The following is a 24,197-nucleotide window of genomic DNA, read 5'->3' on the forward strand; positions in this document are numbered from 1 at the left end:
TCCCTCATGTAAAAACGTATTTGTACATTTAATCACAATCATTGACCGCTCTAGGTTTCACTAAGTTATACAATCCCAGTCTTTATCTTCTATCTTTCCTTCTGGTGTTCTATGCCCCTAACCTTTCTCTTTCAACCATACTCACAGTCATCTTTGTTCAGTGTACTTACATTATTATGCTGCTATCACCCAATATTGTGTTTCAAACCTTTCTCTCCTGTCTTTTCCTATCTGTCTGTAGTGAGTGCTCCCTTTAGTATTTCCTGTAGAGCAGGTATCTTGTTCACAAGCTCTCTCAGTGTCTGTTTGTCTGAGAATGTTTTAAACTCTCCCTCATTTTTGAAGGACAGTTTTGCCAGATATAGAATTCTTTTTGGCAGATTTTCTCTTTCAGTATCATAAAAATATCGTACCACTGCTTTCTCACCTCCATGGTTTCTACTGAGAAATCAGTACATAGTCTTATCTAGCTTCCCTTGTATGTGATGGATCACTTTTTCTCTTGCTGCTTTCAGAATTCTCTCTTTGTCTTTGACATTTGATAATCTGATTATTAAGTGTCTTGGCATAGGTCTACTTGGATCTATTCTGTTTGGTATATGCTGTGCTTCTTGGATCTGCAATTTTATGTCTTTCATAAGAGATGGGGAATTTTCAGTGATTATTTCCTCCATTATTGTTTCTGCCCCTTTCCCTTCTCTTCTCCTTCTAGGACACCTCTGACGCATGCATTCATGCACTTCATGTTGTCATTCAGTTCCCTAAGACACTGCTCATGTTTTTCCATTCTTTTCCCTATCTGTTCTTTTGTGTATATGATTTCAGATGTCCTGTCCTCCAGTTCATGAATCTTTTTTTCTGCCTCTTCAAATCTGCTGTTGTATGTCTCCATTGTGGTTTTCATCTCTTGTATTGTGCCTTTCATTACCATAAGTTCTGCCAATTGTTTTTTCACACTTTTGAGTTCTTCCTTATGTTCACCCAATGTCTTCTTTATATCCTTCATCTCTTTTGGTATATTTTCCCTCAACTCATTGATTTGATTTTTGGATTAATTTAGGAGATTTGTTTGATTAATAATTAGTTGTTTCAATTCCTTTATCTCAGTTGAAGCATAAGTTGTTCCTTTTACTGGGCCATATCTTCATTTTTCCAAATGTGACTTGAAATTTTTTGTTATTGAGGCATCTGGTTTCCTTGATTACCCCAGATTTTCCCAGACGAGACAGGCCCAGGTCTCAGTATTAGGTTTACTCAGTATTAAGTGTCCCTGAGGATGAGTCCTAGAAGATTGACAGACTTTCCTGTGAGGACTCTAGACTCTGTGCTTTTTCTATCCTGCCAACAGGTGGTGCTTGTCAGCCTGCAGCTTCCCACTGGTGTAAAGAGGGTCTCAGGGGACCCTGTCCTGGCCAGAGGCTGAGGGTATCAGAAGCCAAGCTTAAATTGTTTCTGTTTACCACCCCCCTGCCCCCCAGACCCTGTTGTCTGAGTTCTCTGTAGGAGGGCAGCCACTTGAGCTGGGCCCTACCCACCTTTTCTTAGGGCAGATATACCCTTTAGGGAGTTATCTTCTATACTTAATTTCCTCCTTTGTCTCTCTGACTCAGTTAACTCCATCCTTGCCTGGGTCAGAGCTGACAATTGAAAATGCCTGAGGCTTTCTCTAATTAATTACTTGGAATAAGGGGAAAAAAAAAAAAGGATAAAGAGGAAAATCCCCTTTCAGAGCCAGCCCCCAGACCCCCAGTTTCACCAGTCAGCCAGTGTGGGTACCTGGCTCTCTTTGCCCCTTTTCTTGGGACACAGCCATTTTCCAGTATTCTGAGCTCAGCCATCTCCAAAAGCCTCTGTTTTTATTTAGTTATGTATTTTTTTCCCTTCAGCCCTGACTCCTCTCTGCTGGAAGGAACCTCAGACTCCTGCTTGCTCCGAGTTTATCTGTGCTTGTGACTTGTATTCAGAAGTCCAAATTTGTTAATTAAACCACAATTGGAGTTTGGTTGAGCTACATTCCCTTGCTCCTGGAAGCAACTGCTTCTTTCTACCACAGCAAAGTTTTGCAACTCAGCTTGCCATGCTGGGGGGAGGGCACTGGCTTTGCAGTTTGGGGAGCTTTACTTACAGTTTTTATGCTGTAGTGTCAGCCATTCCACCCATTCCAGGCTGGTGAACAATGTGTGAACAGTTATGGATGTCCCCTAACAGTTGTTCCAGACTGTTTACTAGTTGTTCCTGGCTATTTGCTAGTTGCTCTAGAGGACTAACTAAATTCCACACCTCTCTATGCCACCATCTTGCCCTGCCCTCCCCCTATTTTTAAATTTTTTTCTTCAGTAATATGAGAAGTATTCATTCTACTTTATAACATTAATTATTCAATTTGTCAGTTTTTCAATCAGAATATTTAAACTATCATTTGAAAATTATTTTTAATGTTATAATTTAAATAGTATTTTTGTCTCTTTCTTGAATAAGAGAAAAATAACATACATTTATAATCTTTTACTCCCCCATTTTAAGTTCTTGTGATACAATAAGTGATTTTAGTTCCAGATTATTATGCACTTATTTTATAATAATGTGATTTCTTTCAAGAATTATTTTGGACATTTGTTTTAAGTTTTATAAGCATATAAAGAACAATTAGTTGGATTTAATTTTATGTGTTTTACCAGTTTTGATACTTGCTGTCATTTTTTTATTCTATGTTTTTTTTTAAAAAATTAATTGTTCTTCAATAATCCAAGAAGAACAGATAAGCTATTTAACGTTCTGGGGATGCCCAGAAATGACTATGGTCTGTTAATTTCTGATGGATGTAGTAGGAACAAGTTCACTGAAATGTTGCTATAGTATGTAACTTTCTTGGGGTAAAGTAGGAACATGTTGGAAGTTAAGCAGTTATCTTAGGTTAGTTGTCTTTTTCTTACTCCCTTGCTATGGTCTCTTTGAAATGTTCTTTTATTGTATGTTTGTTTTCTTTTTAACTTTTTTTTTTCATACAGTTGATTTGAAAAAAGAAGGGAAAGTTAAAAAAAAAAAAAAAAAAGAAAAAAGACAAACAAGGAAAAAAAAAAAAAAAAAAAAAAAAAACGATGTAGTGCCCCCTTGAGGAGCCTGTGGAGAATGCAGGGGTATTCGCCTACCCCACCTCCATGGTTGCTAACATGACCACAGACATAGGGGACTGGTGGTTTGATGGGTTGAGCCCTCTACCATAAGTTTTACCCTTGGGAAGACGGTTGCTGCAAAGGAGAGGCTAGGCCTCCCTGTATTTGTGCCTAAGAGTCTCCTCCTGAATGCCTCTTTGTTGCTCAGATGTGGCCCTCTCTCTCTGGCTAAGCCAACTTGAAAGGTGAAATCACTGCCCTCCCCCCTACGTGGGATCAGACACCCAGGGAAGTGAATCTCCCTGGCAACGTGGAATATGACTCCCGGGGAGGAATGTAGACCCGGCATCGTGGGATGGAGAACATCTTCTTGACCAAAAGGGGGATGTGAAAGGAAATGAAATAAGCTTCAGTGGCAGAGAGATTCCAAAACGAGCCGAGTGATCACTCTGGTGGGCACTCTTACGCACACTTTAGGCAACCTTTTTTAGGTTCTAAAGAATTGGGGTAGCTGGTGGTGGATACCTGAAACTATTAAACTACAACCCAGAACCCATGAATCTCGAAGACAGTTGTATAAAAATGTAGCTTATGAGGGGTGACAGTGGGATTGGGAATGCCATAAGGACCAAACTCCACTTTGTCTAGTTTATGGATCGATGTGTAGAAAAGTAGGGGAAGCAAACAAACAGACAAAGGTACCTAGTGTTCTTTTTTACTTCAATTGCTCTTTTTCACTCTAATTATTATTCTTGTTATTTTTGTGTGTGTGCTAATGAAGGTGTCAGGGATTGATTTAGGTGATGAATGTACAACTATGTAATGGTACTGTAAACAATCGAAAGTACAATTTGTTTTGTATGACTGCGTGGTATGTGAACATATCTCAATAAAATGATGATAAAAAAAAAAAAATTAATTGTTCTTATGACTTACCTATATTTGTATTTCTTTAAGAAGGAAATGTAGACAATGTTCTTTCTGAACTCCCAAATCTCTGAGATTCTTCTTTATTGTCCTCAGATGAGAACATCAATTTAATTGGCTGTGGAATTTATGGATCTCAGACTTTTTTCTACATATAATGGAGAGTTTGGTTGCTTGTGTACTGTCCTTTGGAATTCTATAGTAGGAGCTTGGGGATATTCTGTTCTTTATTATTATTATTATTATTTGGCATTTGATTTATTTGCTATTAGTTTATTTTTATTTCTAACATATACTGTTAGAATTTTTTTCACCTTTGAAATTATTGAATCTCACATTTTAATTGACTGTAGACTCTAACTTTGTAAAAGCTTTGAACTTAAACCATAACCTGAGGTCTTGCTTCTTAAGCAATAACTTTTCTTTTCTTTGATTGTGTTACTTCAGTTTTGTCCTAGACTTTTTTGAATTCTTAGTATAAGTAGATTTTTCCCATATGTGCCTCCTTTCCTTTTATTCTGTCTTCTCTGATTCTCTTCTCTGAGTATTGGGTGAATTTCTTAAGTATGTGTTCTAATTGCCATTTCAGTTTTCTGAAATTTTTATTCCTCATTTCATTGCCTCCATTGCCTTAATTCGGGCGTTGTTTTTTATCTCTTTGATAGACAGAACAATAGCCTCTTAAAGATGTTCATTACATAATCCGGGAACCTAAGACTATGTTTCCTTACATGGCAAAAGGGACTTTGCAGATAAGATTATGTCAAGGATCTTGAGATGGGAGATCCTTGGGTTTGTCCATAAATGTGGAAGGGTCTCTAAATGTGCAAGAGGGAGGCAGATCAGTCAGTGTCAAAGTGATCTGATGTGGAAAGATTTGGCCATTGCTACCTCCTAAGAAGGATGGAGGTCATGAGCCAAGGGATGTAGACAGCCTCTAGAAGCTGGAAAAGACAAGTAAATGGATTTCCCCTAGAGCCTCCTGAGAGGAACACAGCCCTGTCAACACCTTTATTTTACCCAGTGAGAACAACTGGGCTTGGACTTCCAGAACTGGAAGATAATAAATTGATGTTTTTAGCCACAGGTTGTGGTAATTTGTTCAGCAGCAATAGGAAGCTAGTACAGTCTCCATGTAGTTTTCCTCATTTCTTTTTTTGTCTTCATAATGCTTTGCTGCATTTTAAATGATAGTATCATAGTAAAACACATGGAAAACACAAATCAGAAATTTCCATAATTAAAATTTTTTGTTTTCCCCTCCTCTCCCTTTTTTTCGTAAATGTGCTTCAGAGGGAGATTTTTTCCTTACTCTTCAGGGTGATCATCTCCTTTGAGAATACATTTTCTGCATTGTGTCTGATGTTTCTTTTTCCTTACACATCACCATAGCTATGTGTAAATCTTATTGGCTGATAGTCCAATAGTTGTTGAATCAGATCCTCCCAGAGCCTGATGTAGGTTTCTGCCTGGGTCCTTCAGGTCCTGAAGAAGTGAGAAAGCCTGTTCAGTTGCCTGCTGACTGCTTTGGAGGTTCTGCCAGGTTTTCCTCCACTCATTCTCCAGACCTGCTGCTTTTTGCAGATGTCAGGAAAAGAATTTTAATTCCTCTTTCAATTCAGTCCTGTTGCATTAAATCTAGCTGAAATTCCTCTAATTTTTTTCTCAGTTGTAACTTTTCTATTTTTAATTCCTGACATATTTTCTTACTCTTTTAATAATCAGCTGGCAATTTTCATGAAATATAGGATCCTCACCCAGAATTCTCTTGGTATAGAATTTTAAAACTGAAATAAACTTTTCTGTCATTTAGTCCCATTTCCTCATTTCACAGATGACAGAACTGAGGTTCAAAATAATCATAAATTATGTCATTAAATGTGGCATGCTTTCTGTAGTATTGCAACTCATTTTTTGAGTGATAAGTGATGGCACAGGACTGGGTTCCATGCCATTTGCTGTTTTAATGCATGGGATGTCACTGTAGAAATTCTGTCAGCTTTATTAATCTTAGCATAAATGGCTTAAAAGACAATTTATACTTTTTAATTTGCCATCCTTAACTATACCATTTTTCTCTGTGGGAAATGCTAAGAAACTGTACATTTCCCTGCTTGAGTTCACTGGTGTTGGTATTCAGAAGTTGGAATCATGCAAAATAATACATGCTTGATATTAGGTTCAAAAACTGCTCTTTATCCAGAGAAAGTAAGTGATTACTGGGGTAATAGAAAGAAAAGAATTTGCATTTAGATTTGAAATTTTTGTATATATTTTGCAGAAAGGAAACCTGTGAAGTGTAAACATTTTTGACCTATCTTTAATTTATTAATGCATCAATATATACTTAGCATCTCCTCCATCTAACAGGTGGCTGCTACACAGTAATAAGAAAACTAGAATCTCTGCCTCCATAAGGTTTATAGCCTAGTTGGGGGCAGGCCAACATATAATTAAGAAAATATGAGACAGTATGATAAATATTGTTACAGGGGAACCATGGTAGAAGACCCTGTGTCAAGTCTTGGGAGTGTCTAGGGAGAGTGATTAGAAGGAAAATGTATCTATTAGAAATGAGTATAAGGTAGCCAGGTGAAGATTGTTCTGGGTGAGTGGTACTCCCAGTGGGATCCCTGGACCAGCATCATCTCCATCACTTGGAGTGTCACTTCAGACCTACTGAATTAGAAATGATCAGGGTTGTGGCCAGCAATCTGTGTTTTATAAACCCTCCAGGTGATTCTGATGCAGAAAACCGTCATTCTCACTGATGCTAAGAACCAGAGGTGAGAGAGAGCACAGTCTATTAAATAAAACCAAAGCAAAGAGTTTGAAGCAATTAATAGCTTGAACTGAGGCTGGAGAGGCAGATAGGCCTGATAAGGTGTTTGAAGAGTTTTTGTTTTATCTTAAGTGCACTTGTAATTCATTGAAGCATTTTTAGTAGGGGAACAGCTTGGTCAAAGTTGTCTTTTAGAAAGATCACTAGAGAAAAGATTGGAGCTGGGTAAAAGAACACTTAGGAAGCTAGGATAGAAATTAATGCTAGTGGCTATAAGGATGGAATAAAGTAGACAGATTGAATACATATTTAGGAGAATTAATTTATAGAATTTGGCTATTGATTAAGTGAAGAAGAAATTCCAAGGTTTAGCACTCAGGTGACTGGATAGATAGTGGTTTTCTAGCCTCTGGGATACAGAATGTGGGCAGAGCATGAGGAATAGCATGTGTTTGAGGTTGCTTTTGAACCCTGAGACTGAGGTACTGATGGATATCACTGTTCAATTTGATATATACCTAGAGCTTAGAAGAGAAATACAGGTTAACTATATAGATATGGGAGTATTTTTGCATATATGAGGTAATTTAAACCTTGGAGGACAGTGTGTTGAATGAGCGAGAATATAAATAGTGTAGAAACATAAATATTGGGCAGAAGAAGGGGAACCCACAAAAATAACCAAGAAGAATCAGTCAGAGGGAGAGGTAAAAACCCAAAAGTGTATGATATTATAGAAGCCAAGGAAAGAGAATTTTCTAAAAAGAGCTTCTTGGTCATGTGTCTTGTGCTCTGGGGAGGTCTGTAAGGTGAGAACTGAAAAGCTGAAAAAGCCACAAGGAGATTGAATGACTTTAGGAAGTTATATTGGTCTCAAAAATTTCATTAGCTTGGATTTGATGTGTGGATAAGAGTAAAAGCCATACTACAGTTAGTTGAGAAATCAGTGGGAGAGAGACACAAGAGAGCATTTGGCTATGAATGAGAAAAGTAATCAAAGCTAGAAGAAGACATGAAGTCAAGGGGGACTTATTTATTTCTTTTAGATGGCAGAGTCTTGAGCTTTCTTGAGTGTTGATGGAACAGTTAGGGGAGAGCCGAGAGAAGGGAGAGGTGAGGGAGGAGTAATTGAAGATACAGGTTGGAGAAAGGAAGCTAACTATAGAACAAGGTCCTTGGAGTAGGAGAAAGGGATAGGATTCAGAGCATTTAGATGGCAAAAGGCACACCTCTTCTGCTGTAACAGAACAGAAGAGGAGGAACAGTGGATGCTTGAACAGTGGTTTTTGTCTTTTTGGTAGGAGAAAAATGTGGGACTTCCAATCTTGTGTTTTCTGTTTTCCTCTTTTGTCAACTGCTGTTGGAGAAAGGGAAGATGGGGCTCAAAAATTTGAGAATGGTAGGTAAGTTTAAGTTAGCCATCACAGAGAATATATAAAGTGATAATTAGGCAGAAAGTCAGAATGTCATATAGCTTTGAAGTCCCAGTTGAAGTTAAAACCCATGAATTTTTACTCGAACTAATCCATGGATATGTTGATTTTCTCCAACATTTCTCAGAAGCCTGGGTTTGGAAGTGGCAATCAAGATCAGGGTTTATTTAAGAAATTGTCTATGGAAGTAGAGTGGGACAACGGGATTAAAAGGTAAAGTTCTCTGCTGTCTTATCTGAAATTCCAAAATTCAAGAATATCTGAAAATTGGAGGTTTTTCATAACTCATTTTGTGGCAAAATCTGCCAGGAATGAATTGGTTTGAGGCTATTTATAGTCTTTATCAAATTTAGCACATATGTTCATATGTTTTGCTTCAGAAATTAATGTGTGTGATTGTGGAGTGCTGCCCTCAACTCTGCTGGGGATGTTACATCATATGTGAAATATGCACTGTATAACTCTTCATAAACAGCAAAATTATGAAATGTGATGTTTTTGAGAAGAAATTGAGTTCCTATGTTGGCAATAAAGAGGTTGAAATGGTATACTATGGAATGTAGGATGGATAAGAAGGGGAAGATGGGAAGAGTAATAAGGTAAGAAAAAGTAGAGCAGGATCCAGGAGATAGATGACTTCAAAGAACTGGTGTATTGGGAGTCAAATGAGAAAGCAGAGGAATGGAAATTTGTGATTACTAATTAGTATATGCAAATTAATTATTTCTGAAAAGAGACATTTCTGTGTGGTTACATGTCCATTTGTGACCATGGGAGGAGGAAGCTGAGTTACAATGAATAGAAGGCTCTTCAAGATGAGGTCAAAAAACTGAGACAAGAGAATTAGATGAATTACCCAGAGCAACAGCAATATTTGGATTGGAATGGAAGACTATAAGCCAAGTTCTCTAATCATCAATGAATGAGGCACTGTGGATGGTACATAAGAAAACAAGATGTTTAAGACAAGGTTTTCACTCTTCTCCAGGATGATCATTTTAAGAAACAGGCAAATAAAGAGATAAATAATTATACAGCATGATAAGTGTAATGATAGAAGCATGGTCTAAAAGCCATGAAAGTTTAAATGAGGAAAGAGACTCCAGATGTCTGGGTCAGTCGGAAGACTAATCACTTAAGAAATGTTTGCCCAGTTTTGGAATTTTCAGTGTTTGGTAATCATTTATTTACATCCCAATGGCTGTTCAGTAAGTAGAGTATGTTATCAAAAATAGCAGTTAAATTGGTCATGTTTACTAAATAATTTGTTCAAAGTAGTACAAGATAAAAACAAAAAGGTAGAATGTGAACTTTGTCCTCAAGAAATATATTCAAATTCTAAAAGTCTTAGAGAAACTTAAGGCTTCATGAAGAGTGAGGATTTATTCTTTTGATGCATAATTTTCTAGTCTCTTCTATATGTTACTTTTTATTTTCTAATATAGTTTTAATAGTTTTATTGAATACCTATATCGTTCTATTATAAGTTGCCTCAATCCTTTTTGGATTCAAATGTATTCTAAGCAACGATGTGGGAAAAAATAAGCGAGCACATTGTAATGCATTATTTATCACTGCACCTTTTAAAAAATATACTTCCTCTAATCTGAGTGTGTTTTACTTCCTGTAGAGAAGTGTCCAAGTGCCAGCTGCTTCTTGGAGGTTACATTGGGCTAGCAATTTCTTTTGTCTTCCAAAAAGAAAAAAATCCTCAAACATCATACATCGGTTGATGAAGGCTATTCTGAGGATAAGGAGTCTTGGGGAAGACAGTGCTGACCACAGGAATGTTGAGCAGCACATGCTGGCTTTTGGCAAAGGACCTTTGATGCATGGTGACCTCTCTGAAATGTTGGGACTAATGGTCCTTGTGGGAACCTGCATTACAAAATGTCTCTTAAAGATCAAACACCCTATATAGGGATCAAAATGCAGAATAATAGGGCAATAATACCCTATCTATAAACCAACCATGTCCAGATTCCCTAAATAACAGGTCAAAATTGATTTCACTAGGGTAAATATTCCAATTGCAATGTTCTGCAACATTTGTGTCCGTCTTGTGTATTTTAAGCAAGGTTTCTGGCCTTTGTGGCTTTTCTAGTAGACTTCAATGAAATGTAACCGCCAAGCACAGACCTTGTCATTTATTTAACTCCAACTGTCTTCTTTAATCTCAACGGGACAGCAATACTGTGAGAAATGTTGGCATTTCACATAATCATAGAATGGTATGCAGGATCAGGTTTTCAAATTGTTTGCTTTTCTTTTTCTGCCGTATTCACTATAGAAATCTTGCTCTATCTGTATGTCTTTAAATTTGGATGTGAGGGGTTTTTTGTTGTTTTCTTTTTTATTTTGTTTCATCCTCTTTCTTCCTTTCTCTTTTAGTTCACGGCCATGAATGAACCACAGTGCTTCTACAATGAGTCTATTGCCTTCTTTTATAACCGGAGTGGAAAGTATCTTGCCACAGAGTGGAACACAGTCAGCAAGCTGGTGATGGGACTTGGAATCACTGTGTGTATCTTCATCATGTTGGCCAACCTACTGGTCATGGTGGCCATCTACGTCAACCGCCGCTTCCACTTTCCTATTTATTACCTAATGGCTAATCTGGCTGCTGCAGACTTCTTTGCTGGGTTGGCCTACTTCTACCTAATGTTCAACACAGGACCCAACACTCGGAGACTGACTGTCAGCACATGGCTCCTTCGTCAGGGCCTCATTGACACCAGCCTGACGGCATCTGTGGCCAACCTACTGGCTATAGCAATCGAGAGGCACATTACGGTTTTCCGCATGCAGCTGCACACACGGATGAGCAACCGGCGGGTGGTAGTGGTCATTGTGGTCATTTGGACCATGGCCATTGTTATGGGTGCCATACCCAGTGTGGGCTGGAATTGTATCTGTGACATTGAAAATTGTTCCAACATGGCACCCCTCTACAGTGACTCTTACTTAGTCTTCTGGGCAATTTTCAACTTGGTGACCTTTGTGGTAATGGTGGTTCTGTATGCTCATATCTTTGGCTATGTTCGCCAAAGGACTATGAGGATGTCTAGGCATAGTTCTGGACCCCGGCGGAATCGGGATACCATGATGAGTCTTCTGAAGACTGTGGTCATTGTGCTTGGTGAGTATTGTCTTGACTGTAACTTACTTTACAGATTCTCAGTGTCTTAATATCATCTGCATTAGATTATGATAGAGGGTATCAATTATATGAATATTCACTAACTATGTATGCAGGAATTACAAGTTGATGACATACCTTTATATCCAGTATCTGTGAAGGTTAAGCATATAAGTCTTTCTGCAATTACAGAAATGCCTTTAGGGAAATATGTGTTTCAGTGGTGCAGTATAAATGATGATGAAGTGAAAGATATCATTGAAGAATTTGGCTATATGGTATTGAAAATGCCAGGCTAATGGATCAAGTTCATTTAGCTTCTAAAAGGTTTCCCTACAGCCCAAATTGTTGAGCTTTTGCCTTGTCTCTGAATTGTAGATTTTCAGATAGAAAGTACTTTTATATGTGATTATGCTTTCAAGTGTAGTTATTTTATTGGTTTATTTCTAAATAGTTTTTCTTTTTTTTTACATTCTCTATTTCTTGGTGCATTCTCGGTAAATATTGTATCGATTTACCATAGAAAATAGGAGACTGGAAGTAATAGCATTCTGTGACAGATGTCTTAATGAAAATGAATGACTTTTTCATCATTTTTGTTTGTAAAAGATGAAACTAATTCATATGTTGCGGTGAAGAGCAACATTTTATTCTTTATGTAGACTCAAATAACTCTTGCCTTTAAATAGTTACTATTTTTCCTGAATAAAAACTTCAAGGCAGTGGTCAGGAGGAATATATGTATTTATTCGTTGGTATACCTCAGCAAATGGTTAATGAGCATCTACTAAGTTCCAGGCCCTGTACTGGCCCCTGGAGATGTAATCATGAATATGTCAGACACAGAGCCTTTCTCTTGGAGCTTAAAGCAAGTGCCTGTTTTAAAAGTTCACCTCCTGAGAATCTGTTTATATAATTATCCCATTGAATTCTATAATCTCCATGGACTATCTATATTCAAGTTTATGTTTGGTCATCTGTTTTTGAGCCTTTCTAAATCTTGTTTTAATCTTTTATCATTTCATCTTTCAAATGGAAATTCAGCAAAAAGTTCCTCTAATTCTCTTGTCTCCAATTTGTAAAGTAGTGAAGAGTGCTGTAGCCTGGAATTGTGTGGCTTCTCGGAAACTCGAGAAGTTACATTAGTTTTCTTCACTGGAAAAAGATAGAGCCCTAATTATCATTAAATAAATTAGCATACTGGTTGATGCATTGGTCTTACTCATTTTGGTGAGGGCAAATGCATCATGGAGATCATTTATGGATATACTCAGTGTGACCTGTTTTTAGTCTTATCAGAATGAGAACTAGACCTTGAAATCACTGACCGCACTGAAGTCCTGCCTTTGACTAACTGGCACACTCAGATAACAGCCTCACTAGAACCCCGCCATCAATGTGCGGTTGTCTTTTTCCATCTAAGGAAGTTTAATGGAAGTGCAAAAATGGTTTCCCTGTGTATTTATTTATCAACAAAAACCTTGAACATTCCTGTGCCCCAAGGACCTAGTGAATTAAACACATTGCCCATGATTTGGAGGAAGCACATCTTATTTTACCACGGATGCTATTGTTGTCTGAAATTAAGTAACATGACATATTTTATTTCTGTGTTTACTTAAATGTTTGCTGATGACCTGAATGTTTGCTGACACTTTTGATATGGGTGTGCGTTTTCTGTTATTCCATCAAGTGCTGCCTGTAGTTCCCAGAACCTCCAGCAGTAAATGACTACTGAACAGGGATGGCGAACCTGCCAAGTTCTGTTTTAATTTCTGAACTTTGTAATAGGCCTGATGTGTGATATGCTTAATGATTCATGTAAAATTAACTTTTGTGCCTCATAGGGTTGTTTTGCAGTTTAATTGAGCCAAGTATTTTGAGGGTTTATGGGCCAATAGTTTGAGTGTATATCTGCCCCAATGCCCCCACCCTACCCCTACTAACCCCAAACTTGAAACAACCAAAACCATGTTGCCCTCTGAGATTTAAACTAGCAGACTCTACAAAGATTGAATGTGATTAACTATCTCTGGAACAAATAACATGATTTCCATGATGGAAACTCTATTGGGTAAGTGGTGAAGAAATTTCGTGAGGCAAGATGGGAATACAGGAAGCAGAAATTAAATAAGGGTGTGGTAGCCTTTTTGAGAGAAGCAGTGAGAACATGGAGTATGATCAGGGATGGAAAGATTAGAGTAGGGAATTCACAATCCTGAACAGTCAGAGGTTTGCAGATTGTGGCCAGAATGGTTGAAGCAGAATACCCTAGTTGCCAAGCTCAGCCTGTTTGATGCTGTAGGAGGGTGATGCTTGATGCAGTTAATACAACGTACTTCCCTGCTTGGATTGTAAGTGTCCATCCCTACGTAGGTCTGATTTCATGGAGAGGATGTGTTGATTTTGGCAGGTATAAGAATTCTGTCTGCTTGACAGTTACTCTTCTCATTGTAAATTAGGCTATTGACAATCTGTTTTTTTTAAATTTGGTTTGTGTGCATTTGGTTTTTAATATCTGTCTTCTCGGCAGATTGTCAGCTTTGTAAGCTCAGGTAAGAACTGTAATTATTTGTTAACTTTTTCCCTCCTTTGCTTGTCACAGTATCTGACACAAAGTAGTGGCTTAATAAATAATTGTTGAATGAATGAATGAATGTGATGACAAAACCAAATTTATGAGCCTTCAAAGCTGAGGACCAGAGTCTGAGTGAATTCACTAAGGTAAATTCCACTTTATTCAGTCATCTGCCTGCCTGCCAGCCAAAGCTGGATATGTTACTACTCCACTCCCTGCCTTCCAATCAGAATGCAACCACTTGTAAAGTGACTGGCTACAATGGGTGCTCAATAAATATTGTGTTTGTTTTACTTTATTTATTCTGAAGATGATTATGGTTTAATTAGCTGCCTGTAAAATCTTCAGCTTCAGTTTTCACCACTTCAAAATAGCCAAACTATTTAGTTACAGGTGATCAAGAGAAGGGTTTGTTGGTCAATAAGCTGAATTTCTAGGAGTCAGTTTAAAAATGAAGAGACTTTTGAGATTTATGATAGCAATACCAGTGGCAGTGTTTAAGCTTGAGGTTGTGTAGAAGCAGCCCTTGTGGGAGTGTTGGATCTTAATATTTATTGTTATTTGTTAAACACTTGTGTAGCATTGATCTTGTGCCCGGTACTACTCAAAGCATGTTGGAAATTAATCTTTGTAAGTCACAACCTATGAAGTATAGGTACCATTATCTATTTGCTATTATTTTACAGAGGGAAAATCTGAGATAGAAGTTAGGTAACTTCCTCAAGATCACATAGCTAGTAAGTACAGGAGCTGGGATTCAAACTTGGGCATTGTGGTTTCAGAGCCCATGCATCTCACCTCCAAGCTATGCTGTTTACCCCTAATAAAAACCACCAGCAGCACCTGCTACAATGTTGAGTTGAGTCTTGATGGATATGGAAGAGCTTGCTATTATATAAGGTAGGATGGGGATGGAGAAGAAGCAATAGCAATAGTAGTGGTTTTCATCTTTGCAGAACTTGGAGTAGTCAAGTGTGATTGGCACATGGGGGTATATCAGACGGAGTTGCGATCAAAGGGTCAAAGCTTTCATAACATAATAAGCAGTTTGGGCTTCTGCCTTTAGGTGATGGGTAGATGATGAAGGATTCCCTGAAATAAAGAACACCAATTCCTTATAGGTAGGGTGCCCATATAATTTATTACTCAAACTGAGTACTTTTGGTAGTGAAAATGGACAATCTTTGGGATGCTGGAACAGTAGACATAAACCAAGGATGTATGTTTACCCTGCTACTGGGCTTTTCTTCCTCTTGTTTCTGGCCCTTATTTATAAGGTTCTAGGTTCTCTTTTAGCTTTCAAATGCAGAACTCAACTCTGGACTTACTCTGTTTACGATGGCAAAGAAAGACTTTTTTTTTTTTATTTTTTAAGGCATGGATCTGTTCAGGTTTAGAATGTTCGAGCTGAATGGGTCCATAAAATTAACATTACCCAACTCTCTCAGCTTAGAATGAATAGACTGTGGCCCCCAAGTGAGAAATTTAGCTTCTCTGGAGCAAAAGTCTGCTTTTAAAGGCTGTCTCCAAGATGTCTCTGTAAGCTGAAGCTGCTCTCTCAGTTCCAGTGCTTTCTTCAAAGTGTCCCTTTTGGCTGTAGCTCCTCTTCAAAATGTCACTCTCAGCTGCAATGAGTTCCTTCTATTTGTCAGCTCATTTATATGGCTCCAGTGATTTAATTTAGACCTACCCTGAATGGGTGGGGTAACACCTCCATGGAAATTATCCAATCAGAGTCATCACCCACAATTGGGTGGGGCGCATCTCCATGGAAACACTCAAAGGATTCCAGTCTAATCAGCACTAAAATGGCTGCCCTACAAGATTGCATCAAAGAATATGGCTTTTTCTGGGGGACATAATAAATTCAAGCCGTCAGTCACTTTCTCTGTGTAAAATTTCTCTATGCCTTCATCAGCAGAATGAAGTTGGCCAATTTGATTCCCAAGATTATTTAGAGTTCTATTTGTTATTCTATAAATGAAATTTTAAGGGCAGTAACTATCATGGATCAGCCATGCAGAATTTTATAGGGTAAACATAGAAATGGAATTGGAGCAAAAAGCAAGGAACTCTGAGTCTTCCTGCTATAAATGGTACATCAGCGTCTTAAATAATTAGCTTTAATGGAGTATCTCCCTGTGGTGACTTAGAGCTGCATGCACCCCAGAAAAACATGTTCTTAAACTTAATCCATTCCTATGGATGTGAACCCATCATAAGTAGGACCTTTTAATAAGGTTTCTTTAGTTAAGGTATGGCCCATCTCAATCAGGATGGGTCTTAATTCTATTATTAGGGCTCTTTATAAGTAGAATGAAAGTCAGACAGAGAGGGAGAGAAAACTGCAGGAAGCAAGAAACTGAAATTCAGTGGATACCGAGAGAGAGTGGAGAGGCCAAGAGAGGCCACCACGGGCACTGCCACGTGTCAGAGGAGCCCAGGACCAACGATCGCCAGCAGCCAGCCCCAGAACACCGGTCTTCGGGAAGAAAGCATTGCTTTGATGATGCCTTGATTTGGACTTTCTCTTAGCCTCAAAACCATGAGCTAATAAATTCCCATTGTTTAAACCAGTTCATTACATGGTATTTGCTTGAGCAGCCCAGGAAACTACAACACCCTTATTAAAGAGAGTGGCACATTTATAGAGGATATTCTCAAAGGAACCAATTTTCTGGCTTTACTTGCCTGTGGAGAGCTGTGTGGCAGGAAGGGAAAGCTTCCCAGCTGGTCCTGTTGCTAGGCAGAGGGAGTGGACATAAGGCTTTTATTCCTGACCACAGGTGACTAGCTACACATCCTGTTGCTCCAAAGAGGGGACCAAAGCTACCCAAGTCTCCTCAAGTACCAGTCGTGTCCCTCTGAAGGCCTCTGTGGGTAGAACCTGAGAGAATATTCATGAGAGCCTTGATTGTTTGACCAGCCACTGGCTTGGCCTGGCCTTCTGGGCAGCGGGCAGGAGCAGGCACTCCACAGAAGCTCCATAGTGCTGCTCAGACACCAACTCCTGGGCCAGTCAAAAGGGAAAACAACTTTGAAACACCAGCTCTTTATACCCTTTTGTTGCTCATCTCCATTCAAATATTTTTACTCAGAAGAAACTTTTAGAAACAAACAAAAAACAAAAATACCACATTAACCTGACTGAGTTCCTTTTGAAGTGTGTACGGAGCAGCCAGAACATGAAGCGCTTTCTTATTTTAGTCTGGATGAGAATGATTCAAACCTTGTCTCGAGGAGGCTCCTGTCAGTTCAAGTATGAATGTTCCAGGGTCATCTGGCCTTATCATTGACAGTGATAAATGAGGCAAAGGTCCCCTGAATGAATGACCACTGGGAATCGCTGTGGGTAGGGGCTGAGAACTTAGATTTGGAGTAAGATGAGCCTGAGTTTGAAGTTCAAATTCCAGCTCCTCACTTATTAGCGCCACACTCTGAGAAAAGTTACGTAACCTCTCTGAGCCTCAGTTTCAAAATTAGTAAGTATAGTAATATCTTCCTCATCCAGTGGTTGCAGGGACTAAATGAGCTACTTCTTGTAAAGCATTTAGCACTGCGTCTGTCTTTTTAGAAAACACTTGCTAAATAGCAGCAAATACTATCATTACCATTAGCCTCTTTCCACATATGCATTCATCTGCCTCTCTCTGTCAGACAGACAGACAGACACACAAACAAGTATGCTTACAATAGTGGATTTGGTGATTGAAGTGTTGTTTCATTTCTATGGCATGGTGTAAATGTTTATTGTGTTTCTGCTGCTGTTGGCTCTGATTAAAAGGCTATTAATTTTATTCGGAGTGGCCTTTGCTTTTCCAAAGATAGGTCTTTACTTAGAGTTGCCTGTACCTTATTTGCAGAGTCTCAGTCCTGTATATGAAAAGTCCTATTAGAGCCACAGAAGATTGCAGGTAGGATCTGGAAACTCTCTGGAGATGGTTAAATAGTGTTGACTCTTAAACTGAGTTTTGGAATGGAACAGGCCACTTTGTCCATGTCTGTTAGATCATGTCATTAGCTCCTTCAGATGGACTGGCAATGCCTAAGGCCTGTCCCTTTCCAGCCATCATTTAGGGCACCATTCTGTTTCCTTTTGATCAGCAGTGAAGAACTGTGTTTGGTATACATGGAGGAAAAGGCCAAATGGATGGTGTCACGAGATCTTCTTGCTCTTCTTCCATTGGTCACAACTTTACAGAGTGACCACCTGAGAATCATTTAGTCTGGGCTTCACCCCCACTCCCCTAGGATAAAAGGTTATTTAATTCCTCTTCCACTCATTCCTACCCCATGAGTATCTATGGAGAATCTGTGTGGTCGTCCCATGATGGCAGGGTTTTGTCTTACATCCCAGCACATAGAACAGAGCCTGGCACTTAGTAAACATGATATTTTTTGAATGAATAGCTGAAACACACCTCTTATTCTGGATTGAAAGTTTACAGGTTGCCTAATAACAATAGTGGGATACCTGTAAAGTCTGAAATTCAGTGTGATTTAATGAGTCCCATTCAAAGGGATATTTGTATAAGGTAGTTATGATATGGCAGTTCCACATTCTGCCTGGCAAAGACAGTTTTTTCTAGCTAAGATCCACTATGACCTTGTTAACGATATTTTATTTTGTCAACAAACATAAATCAAGTGTCTCCTAGGCCGCCTTCTAGGGAGTAGGGAATGCAAAGATCAATTAAAGTATGAGCCCTATTCTCAGGAGCTCTCAGTGTAGTACATAATGAGAGATAATTTAAATAAATAAATGCAATATAAAGCAGTAAATAAAATTTGCAAGGTGCTGTGTGAGTGCTGTATTCTGAGAGGCAATGGTGAGGAGAGAATTCAAGGTGAAGGTGATCTTGAAATACATATTAGATGATGTATAGGGGTTTGCTTGGCAGACCCAGGCAAAGGAATTATTTCTATTAGATGTTCTTTGCACTCTGAATTGAAAATATTCACTCACTTTCCCTGTGTCACAACTAATATGTCACTTAGATGTGATAGCAACCTGTGTAAATAGCTTTTGTGTCATTATTGATCTATAAGGAGAAAGGTGAATTTCTGTATGTGCAAATTAGAAAGTAAGAAGTGCTCTATGGTGATGTGTAGGTGTATCGGGATGTGAAAGGTCATTGCCAGAAGATGTTGCCATCTAACCCTGAAGCTTGTGACATCTCGCAGTCTAATGGGCTTGTAGATAGGAAAATTTCAGAATGTCTGTAGTTGATTTTTGTTATTGGAACTCAAAGGCAGCTATTACATCTAGAAATATACAATTAGGTTTTCAGAATTTCTTTGGGACTCTAAGCATTGTGGCATTTCTAATTCCCTGATACAGATGTACCAAACAAGAATGAACATACATACACACATACACACACACGGGTTGCCAGATTTAGCAAATAAAAATAAATGCATGGGATATACTTAGTGTTGAAAACATTCTTCATTCATCAAAAATTCAAATTTAATTTGGCATCCTGCATTTTATCTAGCAACCCTAACACAGACACACACACACTGTGTCTCTTTCTTCCTCCCTCCCTCCCTCCCTCTCTCTCCGTCTCTCTCCTTCTCTCTGTATTTATTGACTGGGGAATACATTGTTTTAGATGGCAGCCAACCCTCTGTTACATAGATTTTTCTCCTGGTTTTAGAAGTTTCCCAGTTACCGTAGAGATCAGTTTAAGTACACCTTTTCATATTTCTGATTTTTAATTTGAGTTGTCTGAAAATAGATAAAGGGACATATTTGGTGCTATTACAGAATCTTACATTTATTTCACAGAAATGTATGAATGCTTATAAACAGTCAATGTTGTATGCCTCTAGTTTGAAACTGAATTATTCTCCACTTTTATATATTCTTTGTCATGTTCTTTGAAAAATGCATTTTAATGAAATTTTTTTTACACATAAATCGGGGATTTTTTTTTTTTTTTCTGTGTTTGTACCCTTGATATTTTTTCTTTGACGTCTAAACTAGAGCCTGTGCCTCTGAGAAGCTTTTGATTCACGGAGTTTAGCGAAGATGATAGTGTTTAGACTGAGTGTGGTCACAGCTTTCCTTAAACCCAGCCCCGTCTCCTCCTCCAATAGAAGATTTATTGTAATGATCCAAAGCAAATATGAAGTTCTAATAGGGTGACACAGCAACAACAGGGTATTTCTGAAGAGCTGGGATTTAATCTGGCATTGGGAGACTGGAAATTCATGGCTTCACCTATTTATTCTACCCAAGTAGAATTTTGTTGACACAAAGAACACGCATTTTAAGTAGAGTTTTCCATGAGTTCATTCTAAATGAGTATGTCTGCACTTCAAAAAGCCTCTCTTCATGTAGCAGGCATGAATTCATTTGCTGGAGTTATTTTCCTTTCTCTTGGGAGAGAGAAGATAGCTGCTTAGGAAACCTGTATTAAGGGGCCTGGGCAGGAGACTGAAAGAGTGAAAAGTTGAGCAGCTTTTGCTGGAGTCTGCAAATGGTTCCCCACCTTTATACTTAAGGGATTCGTGTTGCTTTGCTAACTTTGCTGAGCCCATGGTGCACAGGAATGCTCTTTTGTATGTTGACTCAGCCTGAAAGGAAAAGCCGAGCTATAAATCGAGGGGCTGGAATCAGTTTCTGAACTAAAACAAAAGAGGCTGTATGTAGACATCCTAAAAAGTACATGTATAATGATCACATTGTCAAAGAAACAAAAGTTGTAGAGATTAGAGCACTAGCTTTATTTAATTTGGCAAGTTTTCATGTCTTGGGAAGAACATGAAGTTATTTTAATTAAAAATCACTTTTTCTAGGGCATCATGCATATATTCTGCAGTGTTTACAACTATCAATACATGAGAACAAGTTATTTAGAATGGAAGAGAGTGCAATATAGAAACCGAATTTGAACAGTAAACCTACCTGTAGCATGTGTGATTACATTGATATGGTGACATTATGAGATTGATATAATTGTATAATGGAATCTCCTGACTTTAATTTAGTTCAATCTGAATGAATTCTACCCCTTTTAAGGCAAGGAATCTGTTTTTAAAGCATGCATAAATATTTTAAAAATAAAGTCAGAAATAGGAACAGAAAAAATACTTTCATTTATATGTGTGGATCTGTCTAATGTTTTACATAATATATTATATATCGCTTTTACATTATAATACATTACATGTTCAATGTGTTATCCCTCAGCAGTTGCTGATTTATAATTTTAATAATAATGTTTATAGCTTTATTACTAGGTAGCTCATTGAGGTGATGGGATTTTTGACCCACTGTTCTGATTATACTTCGAAAACATTTTTGTAGTCTCATTATGAACATAGATATTTAAATCATAATTGTAGGAACATTAAATTTTTGTTGAGAAGGTATTTTCTGTGTTTATTATTAGATAATTCTAATCCCTTCAAGTAAATGTATAGCACAGTTTAAACATTTCTAGTTTGCTACATTTTGCAGATTTAACTTAACTGAAATTTTCATCAGAATCAAATCTTTTTGTACAAATTGTACAATGAAGATTTAATTTATTGATTAGGTTTTGGACATATCATATTGTAACAGAGCACCTACCATTGTGAGTTTTCATTTTCCTCTCACATTTACTTTCCCTTGGCCTTATTTTACAGCTAATTTTATCAAAAAATTTTGTCAAAAAAAAGTTTCAGTATTAAAAATTTTACTGTGTGCAGTTTAGGCTATTTTCAGCTTTATTTTTAATTAATCCTTTTCCTGACAATTTTAACTTTTCCTGGGTCAATATTTATTTTTTTGAGAGTTTCTAAAAAAAATAATGGTTAACATTTGGTTGCTTACTAGTCATGAGGACTTAAGTCCTACTTTGCCCCAAATTAAGTATAATTTTGTGCAAGAATATTACTCTTTCTGAATTTCTGAATCTTTGTGAAGATCATATGTGATAATGATTGTGAAAGCTCTTTTGGAGGGAAGTTCCATATAAATGTAAGTGATGAATATTTTTTCGGCTGTTACTTATAAAGCCCACCCAAATTAAAAAAAAAAAAAAAAAATTGGAAGCCTAAGTAAGAAATGCAATGTAGTGTGATTGCAAAGGCATTAACTGGGCTCTAACTTCAGATTTGCCACCTACTGGTAGATGTGACTTCGGGCAATCCACTTAACCTTGACAATTTCCTTATCTCTAACATGAAGGGCTTCACTATGTCAGAGTTTCTCCAAGTGTGTCCAAAGACCACCAGCATCTGAATCATCTGGGATGCTTGTTAAATAGGCCAGTGCCTGGGTCCCAGCCTGGTCCTACTGGAGCAGAATCCTTGAGTTGGAACCCAGCAGGCATCTGTATTTCAGCCATACAAACCTCAAGATTGGCAATGCTAGGAGTCTTTAGCTTTGATTTAAATTACACAGCATTAAAGCTTTCGTTGCTCATTTGTAAACTCATTTTTTCACCTTTTCCACTGAAACTAACCCATTATTGGTAACACTTAAGCAGTGAGTGAGGACTGTGATTGCTCTATGTATGTGTGTTTGCCAACTTGCTTTGCAGGGGAGGGGATGAGGAGGGAAAGATAAATGAAGGGGAGTTAGGGAGAAATGTAATAGGACCAAGATAATAAGTCTTGGTTCTTAAAGACTTACTATCAAAGGAAACGGATACTTTTACACAAAATTGTTATTTCCTCTCTCAAAATATTTGAAATAGTCATGTTAGTTATGTCACCCTTTAAAAATTTTTCATCTTTAACTTAATTGCTGGAAATGCAACTGACCTAACTGATCTATTACAAAGGTACCTTGAGAAATTATATAATATCTAAGTATCATAAGGAAGGCTTATGATTTTATGTTATTCTAAGGATAAACCTTTTATCCTCCTCTAGAGAGGAGATGTAGCAACAATGTTTCTTTGTTTATCTTTGCATTAACCTAATACAATTGTATAAATCTACAAGGAGGCCTTTGCAGCAAAAGGGTACATCAATTATTTAGTTGTACGTAGGCTACATGAAGATTTGGGTTTTGGACACATATGTACATGAGTTACTGAATCTCAATTCTTCTGACATATTAATTGTGTGACCTTGGACAATATATTTGAACTTTTTGAGCTTCTATTTCCACATCTATAATTGGGGAGGGCAACACCTGCCACTCTATTTTGTAGGTGAGGTTGTTGTAAGAATTAAATGTGATACGTTTAAGTGCTTGCTTAGCATGCTGCCTGGCATATGTTAGGGTAAACATGAAATTCTCATGTCTTTCCTGGTGCTCTGCATACATGAAAGTGCCGCCTGTGGCCTGCTGCAGTTAGTGGTTTGAACTGTTTCTCCAGGATGGTCTTACCTTAGAGCAATTGAACCTCTTTTATGAGTCTCTTCTATGACTAGAGTCATTTTCCCACTGTCTTCCTGTAGAAATGGAACCAAAGCTCCTGTCTGGGGATCTCACTCATTACCTTGTTTGTTCATCCATCCATTCGTCGCTTAAACATTCATTCAGCCAATGATGTAGAATCCTAGAAAGCTGATGTTTGATTATGGCGTTCACACCTCTTTCAAAGCTGGGTATGGATCTTCTGTACAACAATGCATGGTTTTTCAGCCTGTGCTTAAACATCTTGGACGACAGGGAACTCCATTATCCCCCATGAGGCCAGACTATCTTCAGAGACATGGACCACTGTATATATTGAGCCAAAACTCTAGGAAAAAACTACTTTCTGGGGCAGCACCAGCTGGATATAGTTCTGTTCCCTCGGTGCCATAAAGAACCCTAAAGCTATGAACAAATCAATTCTGTTCAGTGGCCTGTATTTCCTAATGTGTGTTGTTACAACAAATACCAAAATATAAAATCCCTACTCATCTACAAAAATGGCTGAAGTATAAGGTAGAATGAGAGTAAACCGTACCACAGATAGACTTGAAAAGAAAATGTGGCCCTGCCTTCCTAAAAGCCTGCAGTCTACTTATACTCTATTAAGAAAGATGCCACGTGTACACAGGTAATTATCATGAAAGGCAAGAGCTGGCATAAATACCATAAAAGAAGAATAATTAAAGCTGTATGGGAATTTAGAAAAAGGAGAGAATCCTGTCCATAGGATAATAGGCAAAGCTTTAAGTAAATGAGATTTTGAGTTGGGTGAAGTACACGTGATGTTCTGGAAATGAGGTATTCCATTAGATTGCATTTACGCTTTAAAGTACTGAATCTTGTTTTAATAATGTTTAT

General features: G+C 37.9%; 1 protein-coding gene across 8 annotated transcripts in view; it reads left to right on the top strand.

The window, feature by feature from the left end:
* Positions 1–24,197, top strand: part of LPAR1 (lysophosphatidic acid receptor 1) — a 177,832-nt gene that overhangs the window by 95,667 nt on the left and 57,968 nt on the right. For 7 of the 8 annotated variants that reach the window (XM_037798046.1, XM_037798044.1, XM_037798045.1 and 4 more), the window contains one exon: positions 10,647–11,394. In XM_037798046.1, coding sequence (XP_037653974.1) covers positions 10,647–11,394 — 748 coding nt within the window. Of the gene's footprint in view, positions 1–10,646; positions 11,445–24,197 lie in introns of those variants that run through there. The other variant, XM_037798049.1, reaches the window with a different exon arrangement.

The sequence above is a fragment of the Choloepus didactylus genome, chromosome 10 (assembly GCF_015220235.1).
Source record: "Choloepus didactylus isolate mChoDid1 chromosome 10, mChoDid1.pri, whole genome shotgun sequence".
NCBI lineage: Eukaryota > Metazoa > Chordata > Mammalia > Pilosa > Megalonychidae > Choloepus > Choloepus didactylus.